The 24,267-nt window shown below is 44.8% G+C and overlaps 1 protein-coding gene across 2 annotated transcripts in view; it reads right to left on the minus strand.

The window, feature by feature from the left end:
• Positions 1–1,249: 1,249 nt before the first annotated feature.
• Positions 1,250–24,267, minus strand: part of RIN3 (Ras and Rab interactor 3) — a 67,096-nt gene continuing 44,078 nt past the window's right edge. For both annotated transcript variants that reach the window (XM_065063632.1, XM_005506137.3), the window contains 5 exons: positions 19,603–21,078; positions 16,875–17,183; positions 8,158–8,289; positions 4,445–4,608; positions 1,250–2,537 (listed from right to left, as the gene is read on the minus strand). In XM_065063632.1, the coding sequence (XP_064919704.1) occupies positions 2,229–2,537; positions 4,445–4,608; positions 8,158–8,289; positions 16,875–17,183; positions 19,603–21,078 (2,390 nt within the window). In that variant the 3' untranslated portion in view covers positions 1,250–2,228. The remainder of the gene's footprint in view (positions 2,538–4,444; positions 4,609–8,157; positions 8,290–16,874; positions 17,184–19,602; positions 21,079–24,267) is intronic.

A 24,267-nucleotide genomic window follows, 5' to 3' on the forward strand; every position in this document is an offset into this window, starting at 1 on the left:
GGGCAGGGGAAGCCAGTGTTGGGTAAGCAAGTCTGGCAGCTCCTATGGCCATGGGGGCTCCCTGGGTGCCTGTCCCACTGCTACAGCCAGGAGCAGACAGCAGGGGCACCAGGGGCAGCCCCAGTCCTGGGCATCCCTGGGGATGGGAGCAGGCTGAGGCCAGGCAGGGCAGGGCTGGAGCTGGAGCCTGCCCTGCTCAGCATCACCAGAGCAGGGGCTGACAGCCCTGGAAGGCTGACATGGGGTCCTGGGCTGTGTGCTGTGTGGTCCTGGGGAGAGACTGGAGGCAGCAATGGCTGTGAGGGCCCTCAGGGCCCTGAGAGCAGCATCTCCTTCTCCAGATCGCTACTGGAAACCTGTATCTCAAGTTTGGTCACAGCACCCCAAGTGCCACCCTGAGAGCAGCACAGGCTCCCAGCAGGAGCACACTGCCCTGCAAGAGGCTAATGGCAGCACAAGGGAGGGTTCAGCTCCGGCATGCTGCGGGTGTGCTGCCCAGGGGCAAGGTGGAGGTGCCGACAGCTGCACAGGAGCAGAAATAACCATGGATTTGGAGTCAGCTCAGTCCTGGTGTCACATGCTGCAAGATCTGCACATGACGACCTCGAAATCAAGACTGCTGTTATTCACTGTTCCTCATTCTTGGTTGTCCCTTCCTGACAAGACGTGCACACAGCCCGAGCTGGCAGATGCACAGCACTGGCTCACTGTCTGTGTGCAGATCTGGCCAGTGCACTCCAGCTGGGGCACATAGACACGGGCATTTCAAGCCCCTGAAACTGCAAGAGTGACCAGCTACATGTGATACCATTTTACCTTTGGAGGTTCATGAGTAAGACAGGAACCTTGGTCAGCTTGGCCCAGCATTCTTTTTTGAATGTTGATGAGAAGAAGCAACAGCAGCTTTGAGCAAAACCACAGTAAAACATTCTTTCTTTCTAATCAGATCTTTGCTAGGCCTCATCCCATGTTTGTGTAGCTGCAGTGGAGGTTACTTGCATCCTGCATACAGACAATCCAGTATCTGTGTTGGCAGTGGGAATTTTGCCAGAATCAAGGCACCCAGAAGACATGGATCTGTCTTCAGTTAAAGCTCCTGCTTCTTCATTATCCAATCCTGAAAAACTGTTTTCAAATTTCATTAAATGCATTTTTTTATTGGTTCAGTTTATTCTGTAGGAATTTAGGTTTGCAGGGAAATTTAAGTCTGCAATGACTGAATGACTGAAAGCATAGGTAGAAAGGAGAATTAGCAAGTTCTGTCTGCAATTTATTAAATTAATAACCTGGTGGAACCTGGAGATATGAAAAAAATAGAGAAAATGACATCAAGGTGAAAAGGGACAGGTATTTAATTCCAGCCCTTTTTTTTACTTTCAAATTTTAATCTTGTTTGCTACACTGGGCAAATAATTAAGTTCTTTACAAACACTTATTTTAAAATAATTGCACCATATCACACATGGAAATAAATATACATTTTACCAGACACTATCATACAACCAATGTGATTAAAACTGCTGTACATGTAAAACAGATGGTTAAGACTTTGAATCTGTAAGAAAAATACATTGATGAAAATGCCGATTTCAGTGGCAAACAGAAGAGAGAAAACATGTTCTTAGTGAATGTACAGGAACATCTTGTAAGGTCTGTAACTACAAGGATTTCAAAGGCAATGACATGTTGTAGACAGTAAAGCAGAGATGGAGTTCTGCTAGCAGGGCAACCCTCTGCCACTGAGTACATCAGACAAGACTCAGTTTATACCAACTGGGTGAACAGATAATGTGTAAACACAGTCTTACCTCCAGACAGCATTGAGGTGTGTGCAGACCTTTCACAGGCCTTGTGCACAGAGTTGCTGCACACCTGCTGTAATTTGTTATGGAGTAAATGTCCACTTTTCCACAAGATCTCTGGATTTTTCCCACTGTCCATTTACATTCTGCGACATCAGCTGGTTGCCAGCCAGAGGTTCTGAGGTTTGATACTTCAAGTTTTCCAGAGGGTGAATGTTCTCCTGAATGCTCCTTCTATTTCTGCAGATGAACTCTGCTGAGAAATACCCTGTATTCAGACAGCATCTACAATTAGCACATCTGCCCTGTGCCGAAGGCCACACTCTGGAGACCTTCTGAGGTCTGCAAATACCAGAGGATCTCACGTGATAAACTATCCAGCACTTCCAGGATGACAGCAAACACAAGAGAGGAGTAGCATGGCCCTTAGGGAAAGTTTAACTCTTTGACAATTGGAACTGGTGCGGTTCTGTGGTCTATTGGTTTATAAATAAAATGGAAATCTTTCTTGGTTTCACTCTTTAGCAGGGAGGCTTTGATATGGTGAGGAAGGGCATTTTTGTCCAGCTGCAGCCACTGGTCATCAACATAAACAAAGAGTCTATAGTCCTTGGGATGGGAGACTTCAAACTTTTCAGCACACAGTTGGCTCAGCTGCTCAGCCGTGGTGTCATTTCGGGAAGCAAGTGTCCTTGACTGAGCACCAATTTCCAGAAAAGAGATAGAGATGAAATCCTGAAGAGAAACATGAGTTAACATCTCTTATAGTTAACACAGTAGCTTAGGACCAAAAGAGGGAGAATTCAGCCCCAAAGCTGTAACTGCTTAGAGCTCCTAAACGCTCCCAAATATCCTCCAATGCCCCAGTTATTCTGTCCTTTCTCCCCTCTGATGAACAAGTTCTGAATCATCAAATACTTAAACTAACAAACACTTCACCAAATAATTAGTCCTGTAAAAAAAACATAAGTGAAAGTTCTTTTCTGATTTTGGTGATACCCTTAGTGAGCAGCCTGCAACAGTTCCCTTTCTCATCTCTCTGCAGCTACTAAAGAAATAGGATACACAGAAGTAAGAGAACAGAATAACAAGCCCAAAAACTCAGAGGTCTGGCCCAAAAACCCCCTGCCTCACAGAAACAGGAAAGGGCTGTCAGTGCAGTGACCCTTGTAACTCCACTGTCACCCAAACATCACCTTGAGGGCGTGTCCTCCAAACTTTCTTCCATCAGTAAGGAAGTAGAAGTTATGCTGAGGAGGCCAGTTTACTTGTATCCTGTTTCAGGCAGTAATGAGTGTTGGGATGACTTTCCCCTTGCCAAACTCATGAGGAACAGAATCTAGCTAACTTTTGGCCATAATGGAACCTGTGTGTTCAATTTGTATTTGTGAAGTTTAAAAAACTCCCAGCCTTTTTGGTCAGAAAATACCCAGGTTCCCCCACAGAAGTGAGATTTGCCAAACATTTGGACTGCGGGTTTCCAAACTGCCTTTATGGAGTATCACTGCAGATGAGTAAGTGAGCCATAGGGGTGTGGAGGGGCACGTTGGTTATCTCCACCAGGATGGGCTCACATGTCTCTGATATAACCCTGCATTCAAAGGAATGGAAAACAGCCCTTACGCTGCTGGAGGAGGTGGAATCTTCTGGGGAAATGTGGCATTTTCTTGCCCAGCTGTTTTGCTCCATGCTACGTACTCTCTATGAGCTATTGCCAGAGCAGCACTGGAGGCTGGATGGATATTTGATGCATCCCATCCACTACACACACATTCCGAGACCTTCAGGGACTGTTTTGACTACAATATGGGAAGCATATGAACCCCCATGCTTCCACAGGGATACATGGACTATGTCTCCCACTCGGGGGACTTTCCCTCAGCATTCGCGATTTTCAGCCTTCCGCTGTGGGCACTTTACAGAACCTGAGACGTGGCCTTTGCTGCCTCCCTGTGGATGACAATTTCATTGCAGGGCATCCTGACTGCCTAGTCCTGCATGTGGCCTCACCATTGCTGGAGACCCAGAGGACTCATCCCTCCTGGGACCCTCTCCCACTGGTGCATGGGGAGGTCTTCACCAGGCCATGCACAGGATAGGCTTCGAAGCCAGCCATCCGTTGTTAGGTCTGCCTTGCTGCTGGGCAGGAGAAGCCAGGCTGTGGAAGACGCCTGTCTGACCAGCCCTTGGGATGTCGCAGATCCTCCCAACAGCTTTATGCCACCCAGGAACTGCCCCTGTGTAGCTTGCTTACATGTCCTCAGCTTAGACCAGGATGACCCTAGGCTCTCAGGACATGGAGAAGAGGGGATCCATGACTCCCTGATGCAGGGGTCCAAATATGAAAACTCCTAGCAAGACTCCTTCGAGAATGAACAACAGAAGTGCTCTGCAGTCGTATTTAAAATTATATCATTATGACGGAACTTCAGGAGTTTCAAATGCATTTTGCAAGAAAAATATACCTCAAATAATGTGTGGGGTTTTTAAGATTCTGAAATCTTGTACTGTATGTACTCTTGGTTTTTAATAGTGATTTGGATTAATTTGGTTTTAAAATAATTACCATATTAAAAAGTAGTAAGTATGGAGAGAGTACAATCACATTCCAGGCTTTTTGCCTAGAAAGTACTGCTGGCTACCTGCACTGATGAGCGGGAAGCTCGGGCCTTATTCAGCGTCCTCCGTCGCTCCCAGCGGTGAATGGAGTCCTGCACCTCCATGCTCAGCTGCCGTGTGACTGTGATTTTGTCATAGTTCTTGATGTGCTCCAGAGCCCCATAGGTGGTGGTTAAATAATAGGAGCCTGCGAAGAGAGAAGGTCTTGTATGAACACCACACCTGCATGGGCTGTTCATTTCCACTTCCATCCTGGCTGGTTGTGCCTGCGCAGCAGCAGCTGTCTAACGCTTGCACTCTCTGTGCCTTGCTGCAGGGAGTGCAGGGGTGCCTGGTGTTAACCCAAGAGAGAAAAGACTTAATGACCATGGTGTCCTCCACTCCTTTCTGCCTTACAGCAGTGTCACTGCCCAGACTGCTGAGGCTGTAGACATCCTAGGAGTAAATACAGACTGAAGGCAAACTACTACAAAAACTGCCTTCACAAACAAACCGCAATGATTCTTATACCCAATCTAAATCTACCTTCTTTCAGTTTTAAACCATTGCCTCTTGTCCTGTCACTACAGGTCTTGGTAAAAAGCCTTTCTCTGTCTTTACACATTGAAAGGCTGCAATAAGGTCTCCCTGGAGCATTCTCTTCTCCAGGCTGAACAACCCCAACTCTCTCAGTCTGTCCTCACAGCAGAGCTGTTCCAGCCCTCTGATCATTTTTGTGGCCCTCCCCTGAACCATCTCAAACAGGTTCGTGTCTTTCCTGTACTGAGGAACCCAGAGCTGGACACAGTACTCCAGGGAGGGTCTCACCAGAGTGGAGTAGAGGGGCAGAATCACCTCCCTTGACCTGCTGGCCACCCTTCTTTTCATGCAGCCTGGGATATGATTGACATTTAGAGTCCTGGGTTCCCTGCGAGCTCAACACCATTGAGGGCTGTCTCAGATCTGCAAGGACAAGTCATCCTCTAGTCCCTGGATCTCTGTCAACTAGACAGGGAGCCCAGATGTTTGGCTGAGGGTAACTCCTGGACTGTTCACGGTTGTGGAATAAATCTTGGTAAAGCAGAGAAACGGGATAAAGCAGAAAAAGCTGGCAGCCAGTGCTTTTCCTTCAAAAAGTCCCTGACTGCTGTGGTGTTGGCTGCAGCAGGTAATACATAACCAACTGCAGCAGCCAGAGAAGCAGCTGGATGGTGGTAAGAACAGGACTGATCAACAGAGATGGAGATAAGCCCTGATGAGAGGACAGAGTTGAACATGAAGAAGGTGCTGCTTTGGTTGCCAGGCAGCCCCATGTCAGGGCATGGCCCCAGTGCCAGATTAATTAAAAGTGCTCATTTTCCCAGCTGCCTCCCAGGCTCAGCTCTGCTGACGAGCGAGGGGCTCAGGCCAGGGTCTTCTCTGGACAGAAGGAAGGGTCAGCAGCACCATGTGCCTGAGGCAGTGGGCATGGGGACAGGTTGCCGTGTCTTCCAGGTGAGAGATCATGCCAGGCCTGAGGGGCGAGGGGCCAGGCCTCAGCAGGATACCCTGCTGTAACCCCCCTCACCCTGGGTGCCAGGAAAACAGGGAGAAAGAAAAATTGCCTGTGAGCTGGGAGGAGCTCCCCGTTTTTAAAAATGTTCATAATAGTTGCAGTTGCCTCTAGATGGCACTTCCACATCACCCAAACCCCTCGCCAGCCTGCCTGGGGTTTCAAAGCCTTTCCTCAGGCTCTGATGAGCTCCACAGTCATTGCGGCTGGTTGTGTCAGTGGCAGCTAAGACAGTTTTATTTAAGAGCAGTATTTTTAGAGCACCATTAAAGTTCAGTGTGGCAGAGGAGAGACCAAGACATTGCCATTTGAATTTCCATACTCAGGTGGATCCGATGAGGAAAGTCCCACAAAGTAGGTCGGCATATACCATTCTTTACTGTCTCCCACAAACTGCTGCTGAGATCAGGCTAAGAAGCCTGCACGTATCACTTTCTCCTTAAATATAGTTACTATCCCACCTCATCTGTCATTCCACATTTCTTCTGCTCTGGGAGAGTCAGGTGTGCCTGTGAGGGGACCCACAATGTGGTGTATCCCTTCTCTCAGAATCCAGGGAGGAATATCTCCCAGTTCCCCATGACAGGAATTCATTACATCTTCTTTAAGAGTTAATTTTTCTTCCACTTTCCAATATCTTCATTTCCACACAGTCATTCCCCATCACCTATTGTTGCCTTTGCCCCAGTAGTCAATATCACTGTTGCCATAAAATTCATTGAAAGCAAATTTTTAATTTGGAGGCTAGATTTGAATTATTTTTTGTGTTTACCTGATGTAATTTCACAGTTTCCTCACTCCCACTTTCTTTCTTTTTTTTTTTTTTTCTTTTGTTTCCGTGCCTGAATCACCTTTTGACATTTAACTTTGAAAAGCCTAACTCAGGTTTACTTTTGCCAGTTCCCATTTTAGCCCTGCACTTTGTCATCTCAGAGCTGTCTTTACTGAGGTTTTTTCCCCCCCATCCCCTGTATCTGCCATTACTCCCAGTCTCCTTTCTGAACTGGTTATTCAGCCAGTTTGATCTGGAACTCCCTCACAACTTTTTTCCCTTTTGACTGGAGAACACATTTCACATGGTCTTTTCATCTTTGACTTAAGAGAACTTCAGCCAGCTTTGTGTTCGATAGCCTGAGCTCCCCAACCCAGCTGACTTCAGTAACCAGCCTGGTAGTGTGCCCTTTTGAAATGCAGAACCTGTGGGCAGCATAATCACCAAAAATAGCTTAGTTATGCCAGCAAAATGCTGTGCTTAGCCTAACATTTTTTCTGCTAACAATTATTTTCAGCAGGAAAATTAGTCTGTGCAGAAACCCCTCACCAATACTATTGCATTGCTACAGCTATTCTGTTAGTATTGACTTTTGCCCGCCTCTGCACTGTGCTGGGGTGACATGCTGTTAATTACAGACTTATACCTCCATTTAACATAAATAAAATTAGTCTGCTGTTGTTCATCCAGGACTCCTAGAACTTCAGTATTTACCAAAAAAAGTCTAATAAAATCCATTTGATCAGTTTAGAGACCACTTGGTGAAAAATGATCTGTATTCTTAACTCAGAGTGCATTATGCTGTCACTGTTAGTGGCATTTGCTTCCCAAGCTATATTTAAGAAACTGAAAGCACACAATTCCCTGGGGTATTTTTCCCTCTGTAGCAGAGGTCTTTATTCACATCCAAACCCGATACTCCTCTCTAACTCGACTTTTGTTTTTCTGCCTCACTGTGATACTCAGCCAGAGAATGTTGTCAAAGGGGTCACTTGAATTTAAGAGTAGGGTGACCATGAGAATGATGTATGGCCCCAGACATACAAGGCATTTTCAGATGTGCTCTTTTCTCATTGGAATAAATAAAAGTGTCTGCACAACGGACTACAGCAGCAGCTTAATGTTAGGCAAAGACCTTTTAACTTTTCAGCCTTTGGACCAAAGAACACTAGATGTCTCTCTTTAGGTTACTAATCCAGCAACTCAGTTCTCATTTTTGCTGGGACCCTGCCTTTCTAGCTGGTGTCTAATGGCACTGCACTGCTAAAAACATTTAAAGTGTTTGACAATAATTTTAGTGCCTCATATTTGAAAAGCCTGGCCGAAGCTTATCCACTAAGCCTAGTGAGAGCCTTGCTGCCCCACTTTCACAAGCACAGAACTAAGTAATGCTTTCCAAAGCAAATATTCCAGGAGCACGTATTGTACTCTACCTTCCCCAAGCTGCAGAGCAGGGTCCATGAGCTCCATCATGTACTCCACATTCAGAAGGACTTCAGTCAAGTTGCTGCGGGCCAACACATACATGAGCACGGGTAGGAAGTCATCTGCACCATACGGCTTCCCTAAGCAAAGAGAAACACAGAGTGGTCCCAATAAAGTCACCACAAAGACATGTTCCCACACAACAGTGACAGCTTCTCACTCAGCATGTCCTTTGCAGACTTTAACTCACATTATCTGAAGAGTTAAAGCTTGAAAGCACCATCAAAGAAAAAAATGCTATAAAGGAGAAAGTACGTTCACTTAAAAAGTAACTAAACTTGCTACAATCCCAAAATATGAGCTTGAAAATTTTTAGTTCACTCCATTTCTGCCAGTCTTTATTAACTGGAGGATGAGATACTTCATGTAACACAAACAAGAGACAATTCTTGCAGCGTGCAAAGGCTGCCAGCTCAGCCCTCTCTTTTGACACTGCTGTCAAGACTGCAATTCAGGTTTGCAATATTAGCAGTGAAGTTGTCTACATGCATTAGGGTTATTTATTCTCTTAGGTTCACTCTATGTGTGGGACCAAAGAGCAGAAAATAGAATTTAAGATAGTGGTTTTTAGGACTGAGGACTTCCAGATTTATGTTGCCTCAGAAAGCAAAACATCATACTACGTGTTCCTAATTAAAACAGTGTCCCAAGAGCTGGGATCTAAGAGGAAGCATCTTTCCAGCCATGGTGTCTAGCTAAGAAAACAAAAAGCCTTTCACATTTGACTTATACTAGTTTTTGGACTTTGTGTGCAGCAGGTGCTACAGGAACAGATCCTCATGGGCTCAAGATTTCCTGTGCTTGAAACATTCATATCAACAAAATCAATGATGCGATTGTATATGTAATTTGTAAGAGCTCTTTGGGATCTCTGAGGACAAAAAAGGATACATGTTAACAGTCAAAATTATAAAGAATTGCTACTTAAAATAGAATCCAAACTGAAGCTTTATCACATAAACAGCAGAGAACACAAGGACAAATTTTCTTATTTGAAAGATGTTTTCACTTTCTATCAACATGTCATGAATTTATCATGGACAACCTGTAATAACAAGTGGCTTAACAGGCCTATTTTCCCAACATGCAGGGTTGACCATTCCTCTTAAACTAAGCCCAGACTGCTTTGATTCCAAATGTTCTCCCTCAGATTGGGGGCAGTTTTCCTCACCTGAGCACTTGGATGTGTTGTTTTCATGGGCCATGTGTGTCTTACTTGAGAACCTTTTACCTCATCCCAAACAATCAAAGCTACCCCTCAGGTAGCTTCCATGAAATTGTGTCCTAGCCATTTTTGGCCCATAGTCCACATGCCCTTCCATGGTAGGGCATAAATTCCTTTTTCTCAAATGTTCCCACTGACTTCTGCCAAATCTTTGCCATGAGTCAGCTTTCCTTTTTTGTCATTCATAGCTGACGCAGACTCTCCACTGGCAAAGAAAGATATTCTTCTGAAGCCGCAAAGACACATAAGATTAGCCCCTAATTTAAAAAAAAAAAATTAAAAATGGCTTTAAAATAAACACAGTAATATATTTAGTGAACAGAGAGTTGGTCCAGTTAAAACAGTGTTGGAGGATGAGAGATTGTCAGGGCTGTAATTCAGTCTGTTTCTAACAAAGTCTGTACATGCCACAACATGGCCAATTTATTTAATGAAAGCTGGATTAACGTCTTCAATTCTGTTTGCTTTGTTATGGCTGCCTTTAGTTGAATGACACAGCCTTAAGTCTTCAACCAAAATATAAAAGGACTATGTTGTTTCATTAACATCTGGATGGACATTTTGTTTGTTGTTGGCTTATGTCTCTGTGACAGCTTCAGCTCTGCAAAGGGTCCAATTCGTTACTGTCATATACATCATTACCATAATACAAGCAGCTTAGTATTACAGCTACTTAATATTGTCTAGCAAAAAAAGATGACATAACTGAAACACGAAAACGTACCAGAAAAACTGCACAGAGAAAAGCCTTATTCTCCTTCTGAACCTAAGTGAATCAGATGCCAACAGAGTTAGTTCTGTATAAAACTAGTGTAAAGGAAGATGAAGTACCAAAGAGATTGCTAGGCTTATTTTTTTGCCTTCTTTAAAAAATGTTTATTTTCAATGTAGTAGTTACTGACTAGTGGCATGTATTCAGTTCTCTTGATTTCCTGAAGGCCAAAGCATTTCCAGTGCAATACTAATAGCAGAATTTTCACTTCCCTACCACTTCTTTTTCATGACCAATACACATTGTGTCTACCAGGGCATGTAAGAAAATTTCATGTTCACAACATGAATGCCTATTCACTAGGAAAAAACAATGTATTTTTGCTTTGTTTTGTTTTGTAGGTCACTGAAAGACCAACCAGCCAATGCAAAGTGGAAACAGCAACTTGAAACTGAACAATTCTGTGTCCACAGGCATCAACTTCTAGCATCAACTGAAATGAAAGTTACAGGACACTTTCAAAGAACTCCTACAGAATGTCTCTATTTCTTTTTTATTGCCTGCAAAGTGATTATATTTACAAGCAGGCACTGAGTCAATTATTTTTAATTGCTGTCTATCTCATTTCTATAAGCTGATTTAGCTGCTCTGCCCACCAGCCCTTGTTATAAACCTTTCTCAACTTTAAGATTTCATAGAAATATTATTGGACTCCCAGCTGTTTATACAGCTTAAATATGAAAATCTGATATACAGTTTCTTTTTTATTAATAAACTTAGAGTAGGGATGTCTGACTGCAGTAACAGAAAGAGTACTCATTCTCCATATGCTGTGTGCTCATAACATGCATAAATTACCAGGCCTCATTTAATCCACTTGTGGGAATATGAAGCCTGATTCTTAAATATCCATGTCTGTAGCTAAAGCTGAATCAGCAGGAACTGTAGGTGTCAACAAGAGAAAGGCAAAGCTAATCATCAAGGGTCTAGCTCTGACTCCATGTGCTGAGTTCTGTGCTCCAGTGTTGCCCAGGGCAGGCCAGGCATGAGACATTGTGCCTGCTCCTTGTAGGCATCACAATGGCTTCTCTCCACTGGCTGCAGATGAAGCCCAGGATAGGGGCTTGGGAGGGCCAGACTCTGAACCTCCCCTTGTTCTCCTTGGCAGGCACAGGGACTAGCTTAGACGTGCAGCCGTCAAACCAAGTATGGCCCTGGGATGCCTTGTACCTCAGTCCATCCATGCGGATAATAAATGCTCTCAGCAATTCGAATTTGACCAGAAGCAGAGGGTGCAAAGATATATGAAACAATGCTTGTGAACCAAGACACCCAAGTGGCTGGTGCTGCTCAGCATCCTGCAACCCACATGCTCTCTGTGCCATGAAAGGCACCAGGGCACTAGCCACCATCCATCAGGGGGTCACAGCAGGGATGTTCTCCCCAGGCTGCTGCCTCCTCAGTTCCACTTCCAGTCTGGGCCAGAGTCAAGCTCCCAGGCTGGCATGTCTAGCTCCATCTATGGTCTCCCACAGAGGGGTGTGTTTGCAGCTGAAAAGATTAAATCAAGCTCTGACCCTGCCAGTGGTCTCAGTGATGCTGGGAACGAGCTTGCTTGTTCAAGGTGGTGGTGTCCTACTCCAAAAATGGCTTGCATACTTTATTTCCTCCCTCTTGCCTGCAGGATCAGGAAACATTTATTTCATAAATATCTATAAGAAGCTTAAAATAAGCCTTCTCTCCTGCCACAAACTCATCCTATTATGTTTATAGCAAAGCAAATACAACATCAGCTCCAGGCTGGCATGCAACACTTGAATAGAATGGGTATTAATTAAATACAAGATTTAAAGCAACTGGAATTCTGCCTAAGCCTCCATAAAGAAATTGCAGCCTATTTTTAACACATTCATGTTTTTCTTTTCCCCCCATACATATTCTGACAACCAGCAGACAGTGATGATGCACTCTTCTCTAATATTTTACAAATACTGGCATTATGTCTAGCAGCAGCTCTACAGGAAATATGAATTTTAGCCTCAGTTTATAGCTGGGAAACCAGAGATACAGAAAGGTTAACGGAGATTTGTTCAAGATCACTCGCATTTTCCTGTCTTTTGCCCATCCCATACTACTTCAGCAAGGTTTGGTTTATGGTATAGTTGAATTAAGAGAGTTAATACATACAGGCAGCATGAATACATCTCAAAAGCATGTTTTACAGATCAGACGAATTCATTCTCCTTGAAAAATGTGAAACACCTCTTTGATTCAAATGTAGAAATTGTGCTACCCGAAAGAAAAGAGATAATGTCTAGTCCATCAGCCTTCATTAATAGTAACTTAAATACAAATATCCTTTCCTAAAGGTAACAAAGCAAAGCTGTTATGTATAGCTTTACTTCTCAGAAGTGAGATGTGATAATGAGCAGTGTGATGGGATTGATCTGACTTAGTTTTAGGAGCTTCTCACGTCATTTCTGCACTGGCTGCTGAAGTATTTGAGGCCAGTTTCCTTTCCACAGGCTCAGCTGTTCCACTGAAGAGCCACTGTTTCCCACCCAGGTCTTTACCAGCTGCAGGCACACATAGGAGTACACAGGGCAACTAATATCCAGCTGCTCAGTTTTATAGGAGATGACAAACTTCAGTCTAAAAGCTATGGAGAGAAAGATTGCAATGGAATATATGTCCTATTAATCCTCTATTTCCAAAAGCTGACTATGCATTAGCCATGTACAAAAAAACTATGCAACAGAAATTAAATCAGATGTTTTAGGGCCAGTCACCTAGCCAACTCCATTACTAGTACAGAACTGGTTTTGAACTATGTGCTTCTGCTCCCTGTGCAGTTCAAAGATATTCCAAAATTGATGCTTCATAACCTTAGGTATTCCACAAGTTAAAGATGTTGCAGTAAGAAAATTGTTCCTCTGTTCATTCTTCTTGAATCTGCTTAGAAAACATTCTCCTCCTCTTTCAAACTTCCAGCTTTAACTCAGAGGCTTTCCATGCCTGATCTTCCCTGCTCATGGACTGATCAAACTTGGCCTGTTTGTCTCACACAGTATTTCTTCATAAGCCAAGGCCTCCCGCTCCTCTAATTTTGCTTTTCTATCAGTTCTTTTCCACAGAGTGCCAGCTCCCAGGTAGCACAAGGCTGGGAACTCCAGACTTACCATTTCCAGTACACACCAAATGTACTGCAGATTTGCATCTTGTTTATCACTCCACAAGTATCCCTAGTGTTTTTAATAGAGCAAAAAGCAGAGATTCTCATTCTACTCCTACCAGACAATATGTTTTTGACATTTTGTCTGAGTAAAGAAAGGTATTTCTGAAAAATAAATAACAAGGAGTTATTTCTACATAAGATTACAGTGCTTCTGTATAAATTAGCTATGTGCCCAGCTCTCCCTCTAGGTATTTGAGCATGTTTTCCAAATGGAGGAGCAGTCAGAAAGCTGGGAAGCTTATAGTTCCCTGTAAGTCCTGCCTCTTTCTTTTTCTGGCATACAGAGAAAAAAATGCCAGATACTTTGTGGGGGGTGTGGTGGATTTCCAAACTCTTCTTCATCTATTCTTTTAGTGCATATTATTCTTACTAAATGCTTCTAGTACTTTTAGCAGGCAGGTTACATATTTTTAGAATTTACATTACATTTTCGGAGACATATGTTGCTGTTGTTTAGTTTTGCACAGAGCTTGGAAAAGTTTGATGAGACACCGCAATGCTATTAATATCATAATTGTCCCTTTGTGGAGGATTCACTTACTGGTATCATTGCGTACTCTGTACATGTGAACATCTGAACCAGTACCCCTAAAATCCTTTTATAGCCCATGACGAACTAATCAATATCACCAGTGGAGTTTGTCATGAGTCATCTCACCCTAAACCAAACACCTACATCTAGCCAGATGAATCAACTGAACTCCATTGACTAAGACCCTGTTTTCTGTAATGAGAAGCTAGCCATGATACCCATCTGTGGCCACTTACAACTAGATGTAGCTGTAGATGAGTCCTACTTTAGCATAGATCTATATCTTATAGTTGCACTTAGCAGTCTGTTGGGAGAAAGGTGTACTGACAAAGACTGTGAACTTGCCTTCCTGACTCCTTGTGATGAATCAGATCCACAAGTTGATTGCCTTCAACTCAAGGGAGGAATGTCAGTTTACACCAGCTGAGGATCTGACCCGTTCTATTCATAGTCCCAGTATCAGAAAATTTTTCAGGCAGATTTTGTCATGTAGTATAAATTGCAACTAAACTAGAGAACTCAGTTTTCCTAAAATTGCCTGATATACATGGAGTCAGTCAACGCTGACTTCAAAGTTTCATGAATCTTTCAGCAGTGCTAAGATGGGCACTACCACAACACAGATGTTCCTATGAAAGCCTATCCCTAGTTTTAAAGAAAACTTGGTATCTCCTGGGACACCCTAGCCAAACCTGGGCTGCTGTACGTGGTTCTCTAAATGTTAAGAGTCTCGTGTTTTTGTATGGGTGTGAAAAAAAGGGTGCTTTATTTGGTGGTACTTGCACTTTGCTTTGAGATATGAAACCATATTCTCAGGTCAGCTTATCCTACAGCCTAAAGTGAATAAAGACCTGGCCTGAGTTGCTAAATTGCGGTTATCATGTTACTGAACAGGTAACTTTTCTGACAGAGGTAGACTGATTTTGGTCCTGCGACAGAATGAGTGACTAGTTTTGTGTTCTACCTGCTCTGATATTGGAAAAGGGAGAAACTCTCTAATTCAGCAGTAAGAGGAGCTAATAGAAGAACAGCCTATTGCACAGGAAGCTGAGTGTGGCCTCTGCTCTTCCTGTGTGAAGAGCACGGCACTGCCTCAGGGCTGGCTGAAAGCAAAAGGGGCCCTGGGCTGCTGCTCTTGAGATGGGTCCAGAGCAGGAGGAGAATTCCTGACCACTGAAATCTGGTCTGAGCAGCTTGAAGTGCACTCTTCTGCATACTACCAGCTGGGAATTCCCTGTCAGAAAAATATCTGAGTTTGCTGAACGTTTGTCTTTGCCAGGTGGAAAATCAAAGTGACCTGGTGTCAGTTCATCCTGCTGAAGAGGTTTCACACATTTCACTTCTCAGTGGGTCGTACAGGACATTTCACTCCATTTCTCTCAAAAAGAGAGAGAGAGGAGTGACTATAGCATTCTTCTCCCCTTAATCTCTTTTTCTGGACTGAGTTTATTGTGGTACATTTCCTTAATGCCAGGCCAGTTTCCTTCTGACCAGGCCTCAATATGCATCACTGGTCACATACACTGGAAAGGGAACTGGACACGCAGGGGTGAAGTCAGCTTCCAACCTACACCCCGCTTGCAGTAGCACTCAGCATGGGAAAAAAAAATGAGCTGGCTGAAATAAAGTGCTTTGGTTAGCATAGCAAACCACAGTGAAACCCTCTGATTTCATGAATGCCAGTCTTTTAAAATGTAGGGGTTTTTGAATTTTTTCCCCAACCCCTAATTTCTGTTAGATAAAATGATGCAACAGCATTTCCTGCAACAGAGAAATTTCAGCCCTGAGCTTATTGAGATGTGACAGATATGTAACGTACCACCAGCATCAGGAGACTCTGTCTCCTATGTGGGTTTTAATGAGGCAAGTGAGTCTTTGATCTATACCAACCTTACTCTCAAACTTAACACAACTGTTTTGACAACTTTACAGCAAATTCCTGTACATATGTCCAAATCTTCTCATAATACTTGAAGACAATCAGAAGTTCTATCCACCTTGCAGCTCAGGCTGAGGCCTAGGGTGGCTTCTTGCTCTGCTGTTAATGTGTCTAGATGGGTCATTGAACCTTGCTGCATACCATCCAAGGGATGACCCTGAGGTGAGGCTCAGAAGGACACAACAATTCCTGTATGGGTCCTTCAAGGCTGTTGCCAGTACAAAATAGAGGAGCTAAAAGCACTTTCGGAGATTGTGATTTCTAGAACAACCACAGGTTGTTTCAAATTAGTATCTGGCTTCTCTCTAAATTTATGCACAGCTGGTCATCAGCTCACCAGTATACAAATAAAGCTCTTAAACTGGCAAGGCAGATTTCTGTGTATTCCTGGAGGAAGGGGCTTCCTAGTATATCTGCATAAAAACATCCTGTCTGCAGGCCGAGGGCTTAATGTGTGCATTTAGTGGTTGGCCTGAGGCCCAAGTTATATTTATACTCAGAGCACATACTTCCTCACATCGAAGAAGTGCAGAAGTGGCTTTTGGAATTTACTGGAGCTTCAGGAATTAGCAACAAGCAGTACTAGCTTTCTACGTCTCCTCCTCAGTTGAGGCAAAACTTTGTGAAGGCCAAATCAATGGACTTTTCCCCAAACACCTTCCCTAGAATTTACTATTAAGCTGCTACAAGCTGGGACAGAGCTCTGAGGATTTATGGAGACCTGTGTGAAAACCTGTGCAAAAAAAGCCCATTGCCCACAGAACACACACTTATAGGCATCTGGGGTTTTTTTTGAGTTATGGAGCTTGAAATTAACCAGGTAGCATCTTATACCCGTTATTAATGCAGACAAATTTACAGTGACTGACGAGCCCATTCTGATCAAAAACTGTGTCCAGCTGATACCTAACACAGTGACCATCCAATCTGAATATTACCACATTAAATGTATCATAAACCCTGCTCCTTTGACACATGGAGAAGGACCAGTGAGGGATACCATTTCAGTAGGAGTGCTATACCTGGGTTTCCCTGAGCCATGGAGTCATAGATGAGTTTGCAGGCCTTCAGCAAGATGGCAATCTTCTTTTCTGGGGAGTAGGCCTTGTGCATGGTTGTGAACTTGTGAAGGATCTTTTCCAGCACAATGGTTTCAGGCACACTGGTTGTGACGCCAAGGTCAGTGGTAGTTGTGTTTTGCACCACAAGCTGATTCTCTTTTAGCTGCTGTAAAGATCCGTCTTTGTTGTGGATTTCTTTTAAGTAAGAATCAATGGCTTCTTTTAAAGGTTTCAGGACACATTTGTACAAGGCCGTCTCTGCAATCACTTCTGCATAGAGAAGGGAGAACACAGAAGTGCGTGATAAATAATCAACATGGTAGTACAGGTGCAAGTAAAACTCCTATGAAAGCACGTGGTCAGTTATTCCTGCCGTTCTGCATAGCTGTGAGCAGGGAACAGAAATTACATCCCAGAAAGTAAAGGTTTTATTACCAACACTCACCAGAAATCCTGGATAGGCCTGAAATGAACATCAATGTGTGGTCTCTGCCACTGGAGCTGCAGGAAAGCTCCTGTTGTCCTTGCCTGACTCCTGGCTGGCCAGTGTGCCACTGCCAGGCAGCAGGAAAGCCAACTCTGGGAAGAGGTGAGGAACCTCGCCTAACTGTGCTTCTTTTACAGCCCTCCCCTTACAGTTGTCCAGATGGGATTCATCTCATGTCCCTTCTGACATCTCCCTCTGACCTGTTTGAGATATTCACTGCCAGACAAAATCAATTGCATCCTCAGAGTGTCCCTTTCTCTGCAGTGACTGAAATGGTGCTGTAGCCACCAGCTCAGAGGCAGACAACAACGTATGGTCAGAAGTTTCTCACCCTTACTGCTCAAGTGACTCTAACTTACTGATACTTAAGTCATCTCTTACGCCACCTGTGGATGAAGAAATAGCGTGCGTGTTGAATGTTTGCTTAATATTTAGCAAGAGATAAAAGGAAGTGTGGCAGCCTGTGAGAAACTCTGTTGTTTAACACCTAGAAACAAGAGGCAGAGGTAGAGGGACTGCAAGGGATCCCTTGCACTTGGCGAAAAGTTCTCTGGGAAAAGAGTTCATTCACTCAGTCAGTGAGGAATGAAACAGAGTGCATTAACATTTATGTATACAAAATGCAACTGTTTAAAAGAATCCAGAGAATCAGGCAGCCTGAGGCAGGACAAATTCAGATGGCAAATCTCCCACAGTGGGAATCTCTGTCCTCCACAGGAGGCTGACAGGCCATATCACCCTGTTAAGGAGCTGCCAGTGAACAGGGCTAGATCTAACCAGGTACATCTGCGGGAAGGTGGGGAGATCCTTGCGCACACGCAGCTCTACCAAGCAGAAAAAGGACACTTCTTCTTTCTGCCTCCTCTCCACCTTTCCTAATCAAGATTCAAGACAGACTTCTCTGTGATGACACCCTTTCTGCCTTGAAAAAAGGGGTTATTGGTACAAAACTTGCAAGTGTTACATGAGGTGCAAGAGAAATGAAACTGTAGTTCCCCACTCCTAGCTAAGGCAAGGGACTGGTAGCTGGTCTGTTCTGCTGGAGAGACTGGAGGATCATGTAAACAGATTTGCTATCTGATAAAGAAATCAGCAGGGCCTGCTAAGACTGACAGCTGAGTGCCTCTCGCTCCTGCCTGACCACTTAGCTGGGCCCTGCATAATACTGGAGCTACAGGATCCCCTGGAATCCCTGGTGACTTCTGTGGTTGGCCATGTTCTGTGTTGGGGGTCTTTAAGCTCCCAGCTTATTTTAAGCCAATTTAGGGATCTCATAAAGAGCTCTGAATTGGTTCTCAGGTCCTCAAGAAACAGTTTTAAGTCAAAAAAGCATGTGAGCGCATGCATGTCTGCCTTGTCTGGTTGTGAGTCTTCAACTGTGGTAAAAATCCTACAGCTCTTTGTATATTCCCTCATGAATGTGCATCTAAAAGACCAGTCCATTTCTTAGCAAGGCAGGAAGTAGCACATTACTCCCTCACAGGACACTGAATAAGAAGCAACAAAACACCCCTAAACAATCAGAAGCATTATTTTTCCTGCCCAAAGACAAACTATGTCTGTGGCAAAGAGAAGTGAGAACGCTGCATTTTGGAGCCAGCTGTGGTCTCGCAGCAGGCAGGATCTGCTCTGAGGAGCACAGAGCGGGATCAAGTGATTCCTCCGACCTGCCACTCAAAATCATTGTAGTCTCAACCCTCCCTGTGAGACAGTGACTGACCCCTGATCTGTCTGCCACATGCAGAAGTTCTCCATCCTCCCTGCAGAGTGTGGGGCAGGGGACGTGAAAGGCCATGGGAAACAGAACTGTGCAGGGGGAAGCTGGCCTTTTGTGTTCCCAGAGAACACAGCTCAGTATGTGTGTGCCTCTGCATACACATACACACGCACGCATTCATATGTGTGTTTATGCATACTCATATATACATACACGTCTCTCTCACACACACAAACAAACATATCTTCTGCTTAAACTCTTCCCTTTAAAACATTCATAATGGGATTTCCCCCCTCATTGGTCTCCCAGTTTTTAGAGCTGCTCCTCTAAGTGCTGGCAACCACAGAGTAGACTTCAATTCACACCCCTCAGTTTTCAGGAGACGTTTTATAATTCTGCAAAGCAGAACCTGTGTCTGCATAATACTGTCTCCCTCCTCACCTTCCCAAATCCTGCCCAAAGATGGGTAAAGCACAGTCACCTACCTAACTGTTCCTCAGTGTAGGAGGCTGGGTCTATCAGAGATGTCAGCTCGGTGCTCTGCACTAAGTAACTCTTCAGCTGTGTCATCATCATCCGGATTTCTTGTAGCATTTCTGTGCTGGAGCTCTGCTTAGCCATCATCTCTAAACTGTACACTCTGTAGTCCTGCACCAGGTTGCCAAAGTACGAATCCTTGTCCTGTGCCAGCTCCACTATCTTCTTCTGCAGCTTCCTGTCACTAGACAAAAAGACTGTGAAGACATTGGACAGGCTTACAAAGGACAGTCTGTTCTTGGCCTTGCCCAAGATCACGGAACGTGTCTTTTTACCAGATGAACTACTCAGCATCTCCAGGTCATCCTCGGTGCTGCTGGTGGAGTAGGAGTCTGGCTCGGACGCTGACGCCTGAGCCACAGTGCTGCCTGCTGGGCCCTCCAGGGAGGAGTGCGAACCTTTCAGTTCAGCTGAGCTGACAGATTTGCGGCCATGTCCCGGTTCAGTCTTGGTGTGTGTGCGAGTGGCACCACCTGCCACTGTAGCTGCGCTGTTTTTGCACAAAGCCTGTGCCATGGCTGTCTCTGCCACTGTTCTTTGCTTTGACTGGCAGGAGCTGGGGATCTTTGGTACCTGCGAAAGCCTCTTTCTTCTTGGTGGTGGGATAGGAGGTGACTTTCCATTCTTAATGGCATTGCTTTGTATCTCAGGCGTGCCCTTCTTCTCTGCAGGTTCAGGCTTCGTCTCCTGAAACTGTGAAACGGCCCTTTCGGGAACCTCCCCAGGCATTTCTACAGCCTTTTTGCACAGCAATCTTTTACCTCTGTTCTCTGCACTTGTGTCTTGTTTTTCTTCTGTCCGTTCCCCTTTCAGCGTTTCACAACTTCCAGGCTTACCCACACAGCTCTCCTCAGAGGTCCTCTCACACAGTCGCCTTCGTGGGGGAACAGAGGGCTGGGAGCCCTTCTTGGGGCTCACTGCTGAGGGCTTGTTGACCAAGCAGCTCTGCTTCCCGTCTTCTTTATTGTCACCGCCCTCAATTTTCATTTCCTTGATGCTCTTTCCTACAGGCTGAAGAAACAGCTCGTTTTCTTCACAGGCAGTCATGGGGTCCCGCAGGAGCTCCACAGAAGATTTCTGAATGAAAGCGTGAGGAGGTGGAGGTGGAGGGGGGCGGCGGGGAGATCTCCTTTCAGCGAGCGTGGTGGCAGGGGGGACATCGGTGCTCACAGCATGGCTTTTAGAAGGAGGTACGTCTGGAGGAAAAGGATTACTGCACTCTTCTATAAAAATAGGATTCACGAACCACAGCCTGTCATTTCCTATTGACAGCTCAATTTCACATGAGCAGTGGTTTGTGCTACTTGCAAAACACTGGGTAGATCTTAAACTGTCTGCCTGGGCAGTGCTGAAAGCAGGGTCTTTTGCAGGGTGGGATAACTCCTCTCCTCTTCTTCTGTAGTTTAAGGAGGAATCCCAGAAATCTGTCCAAAAAAAAAGAAAGAAAAGAAGAATAAAAAAAATGCTCTGAGAGAATTGTAGTTGCTAATGGAATGTAGATGTCCTATTTTTTGTTAAAAGAAATGGTACACACGCTTTCACACCACTGCACAAAAGAGTGTGAAGAAAGGGTCATCTGTTATATGTGTCTGAGATGGTTCAAACCAGGGGACAAGCTCAGAAGCTTCACCAGAAATCTCTTTCTTGTCAATTTTAGAACAATAATTTAATGAAAACTGTTAATGCTGTGCAGCCTATGCAGTGTGAACAGGGAAGTACAAGTAACGAATATGAGTGACTGTGAAAAGGGTCTAGGGATTGTTCAGTGATCACTGCCCTGCTGATGCAAAGAGCTGTGGACATGTGCAGTGAGGGTGTGAAGACCCCAGGTGAGTGGTGTCTCCCACTTGCTGATGGTGGGAAGGTGTGGGGCTGAGGTGTGCAGCCTGGATCCAGCATGCACCAGGAGCACAGGAGACATCAGATGAAGATGACTCTACTGTGCAGCAAGCTCATGTGACAGACTCTGTTCTACACAGAGGTCTGATCCTGCTTCGCAGTACTACCATTCCAGAAACATATGACTTTAAATACCTGCCACAGATGAAAATTACTGTTAATGTCTACAGCTCTGGATGATCATTATCTATAGCCATGCCCACTCTGTTTTGGACTTTGCCATGAGACTGCCTGCCAGCAGGTGTAGGACAGGAAGGATGGTACAAAAGACTGCATACACAGGAAGGCTGTATACTGAAGGACTAAAGAATAGTTAAGTATTTCAGTGCCGTCAGTTGTAACTGGGAAAGGAAGATGGTGTTTCAGATGCAAGTAGCCATTTCTATGTGTCACAAACCTCTTATTAGAATTAATTTTGTGGTGACTTGTTAAAAAAATAAACCTACAATGTGTTTGTACATCTTTTGCATGTGTTCAGTATAATATTTAATCTTTTTCCCTTCTCCCAGAGGTGAGTTCTCAAACCTGCTTGCCCTACCAGTCTGCTTGCTTTTAATCACTCAGATGCTAATCTAGGGTCCACTACTGGAAGCATGAGGAAACAGAGGCTCCTGCAGACCCTGTGTGTTCTGACCAAGGGAAGGGGCATAAACCTCTGGGGGTATTCACTGTGAGAGGACTGCATAGATGCCCACAGACTTAGGGACAAGAAGAAGATGGGAAATCCTGGAAACGCAGGCATGCAAATAAATAACTATTTCAGCATCCTTGGTCCCTGGACACAGAACTGACAGGGATGGCACACTCTCCTGCGTGGACTTAAAGAGGATGCAAATGGGGCTGCCACACAGCTCCTGCACCCTGCGCTGTGCTTCATGTCAAGCTTGTCTTGCTGCGAAAACATCATGTGCCAGGCCCAAGAGGGGCTGGATGGCACTGCACACATGTGGGATGACCCTCAGTGCTGAGCACATAGTACAGCTCTCAGGACTGTGCCCTCAGCTGTGCCATGCCAGGGCCACATTTTTCTGTCAGCTGCACCAGCATAGCCCCCAGCCCATCATGGGGAAAGGGGCATAGAAAAGCCCCAGAAAAGCTCAAAGGGACTTCCAGATGGGAAGGTCATAGCAGAACTCAAAACAGCAAAGTAACTCCTCAACTATAGTCACATAGAACTTGAGGATGAAACATTCAGATAAAAATCTCTCCCCTGCCCACTTCATCCCCAAAGACAGGCAGCTTGTTCCTGGTTTTCTCCCTGGTGCAGCTGTGACTTTTGATGGCTTCCTGCTTGCAGACAGCTCCATGCCATTGCTGGAAAAGCCATCTTTTTCCTGCTGCCACCATGACCTGCCCTCTGCAGGGCTCTGCCTTGTCCCCTCGATGCCCTGAGCCCACTGCAGACCTTGCCTCCCTCTGCCAGCCATGTGGTTCCCTGGGGCACAGTGAGCTGTCCCAAGGACAGGGACTGACCCCTTTGCCCCAGCTGGTGCCAGTGCTGCAGACAGGGCAGAATGAGCAGGCTGCCTCCCAGCTGCCCCTCTGCTCCCTCCAACCAAGCACTGCTAGAACATGGCCACAGGGGAAGCCATGCACAGGTGAGCTAAAAGACTGTCCATCCCCATCAGGATAAAATTGCTGATTTAGCCTCCTGCAGCCTGGACTAGAGTCCATGGGCAACTCAACTTCAGCAGAATGTCACCTGGTTTTCTCAGGGAGGCTGAGGTTTGAACAGCTTTATTCTCTGATTTCCTACCATGAGAAAGAGGAGAACAGAGAAGTTTAAAATAAAAGTTTTGCCAGGAACAGCAGCACCCTTGACAACAGAATTCAGGAACAGATGCGCAGATGCAACTGCACGTAACAGCATCGCACTGCTGAGACCCTAACATCTGAGACTGTCTGGGGTACGATTTTCTTTAAATGCTCCAATTCTACTGGGTATCAGCAAATGCAAAACAGTGGAAGCTTCTTGTTTAAGTCAGAGTACAATACTGTGGAGTCTCATGAGCTGAGGAAATGGTGAGTAAACCAACCTATAAAAGGGAAGTTGGTTATTTTTCTCAGTAGTGGCCAGGATAAGACACTGTGATGAAAATGCAGTGCTTCACTCAGACTGTGAAGGAGACCAGATGAGGTGGTCCTACCAAGGGTTACACAGCTGCTTTCGAGAGGATGTTGCCCAGTCTAGCCATACTGTCTCGTATACCAGGAAAGGGAATTTGATCGTCTCCCATTGCTGTCCTGGCTCTTCCTTTAACTTACACTCTGGGAGGGATAATTAAGCAGTTGTTTGAGACTTTGGCATGTCTGTGATGTTATGTGCTCTTTGTGCAGTGCAATCATGCTAATTCTGCTGCTGGGTTGCCTTCTATAGCAGTGAGGTCAGAACGAGAGAGCCTGCAGTACATCCTCTTTGACAATATACATAACAGCTAGATCCTTTGCAGAACAATCCAGCTTGAAGGTAGATATCTATCTTCTACCCCTTCAAAAATACACAACTTTGAAATAAATAAAAAGCAACAGATGAGAATTTCAAACAATGCTAGCTTTCCTTCGGGAGTGCCACAATGGGCAGCACTTATTGTTTGTGTACCCATTTACACTCATGAAATTTTGTTCCAGGAAGCAGTAAACAGCATTACTCATTACTTCAGCCTGTTTGACTTTACTGAGACTGCATGGCACTCCAAGAAACTAGCATCATTTCC

The sequence above is a fragment of the Columba livia genome, chromosome 5 (genome assembly GCF_036013475.1).
Source record: "Columba livia isolate bColLiv1 breed racing homer chromosome 5, bColLiv1.pat.W.v2, whole genome shotgun sequence".
Taxonomy (NCBI): domain Eukaryota; kingdom Metazoa; phylum Chordata; class Aves; order Columbiformes; family Columbidae; genus Columba; species Columba livia.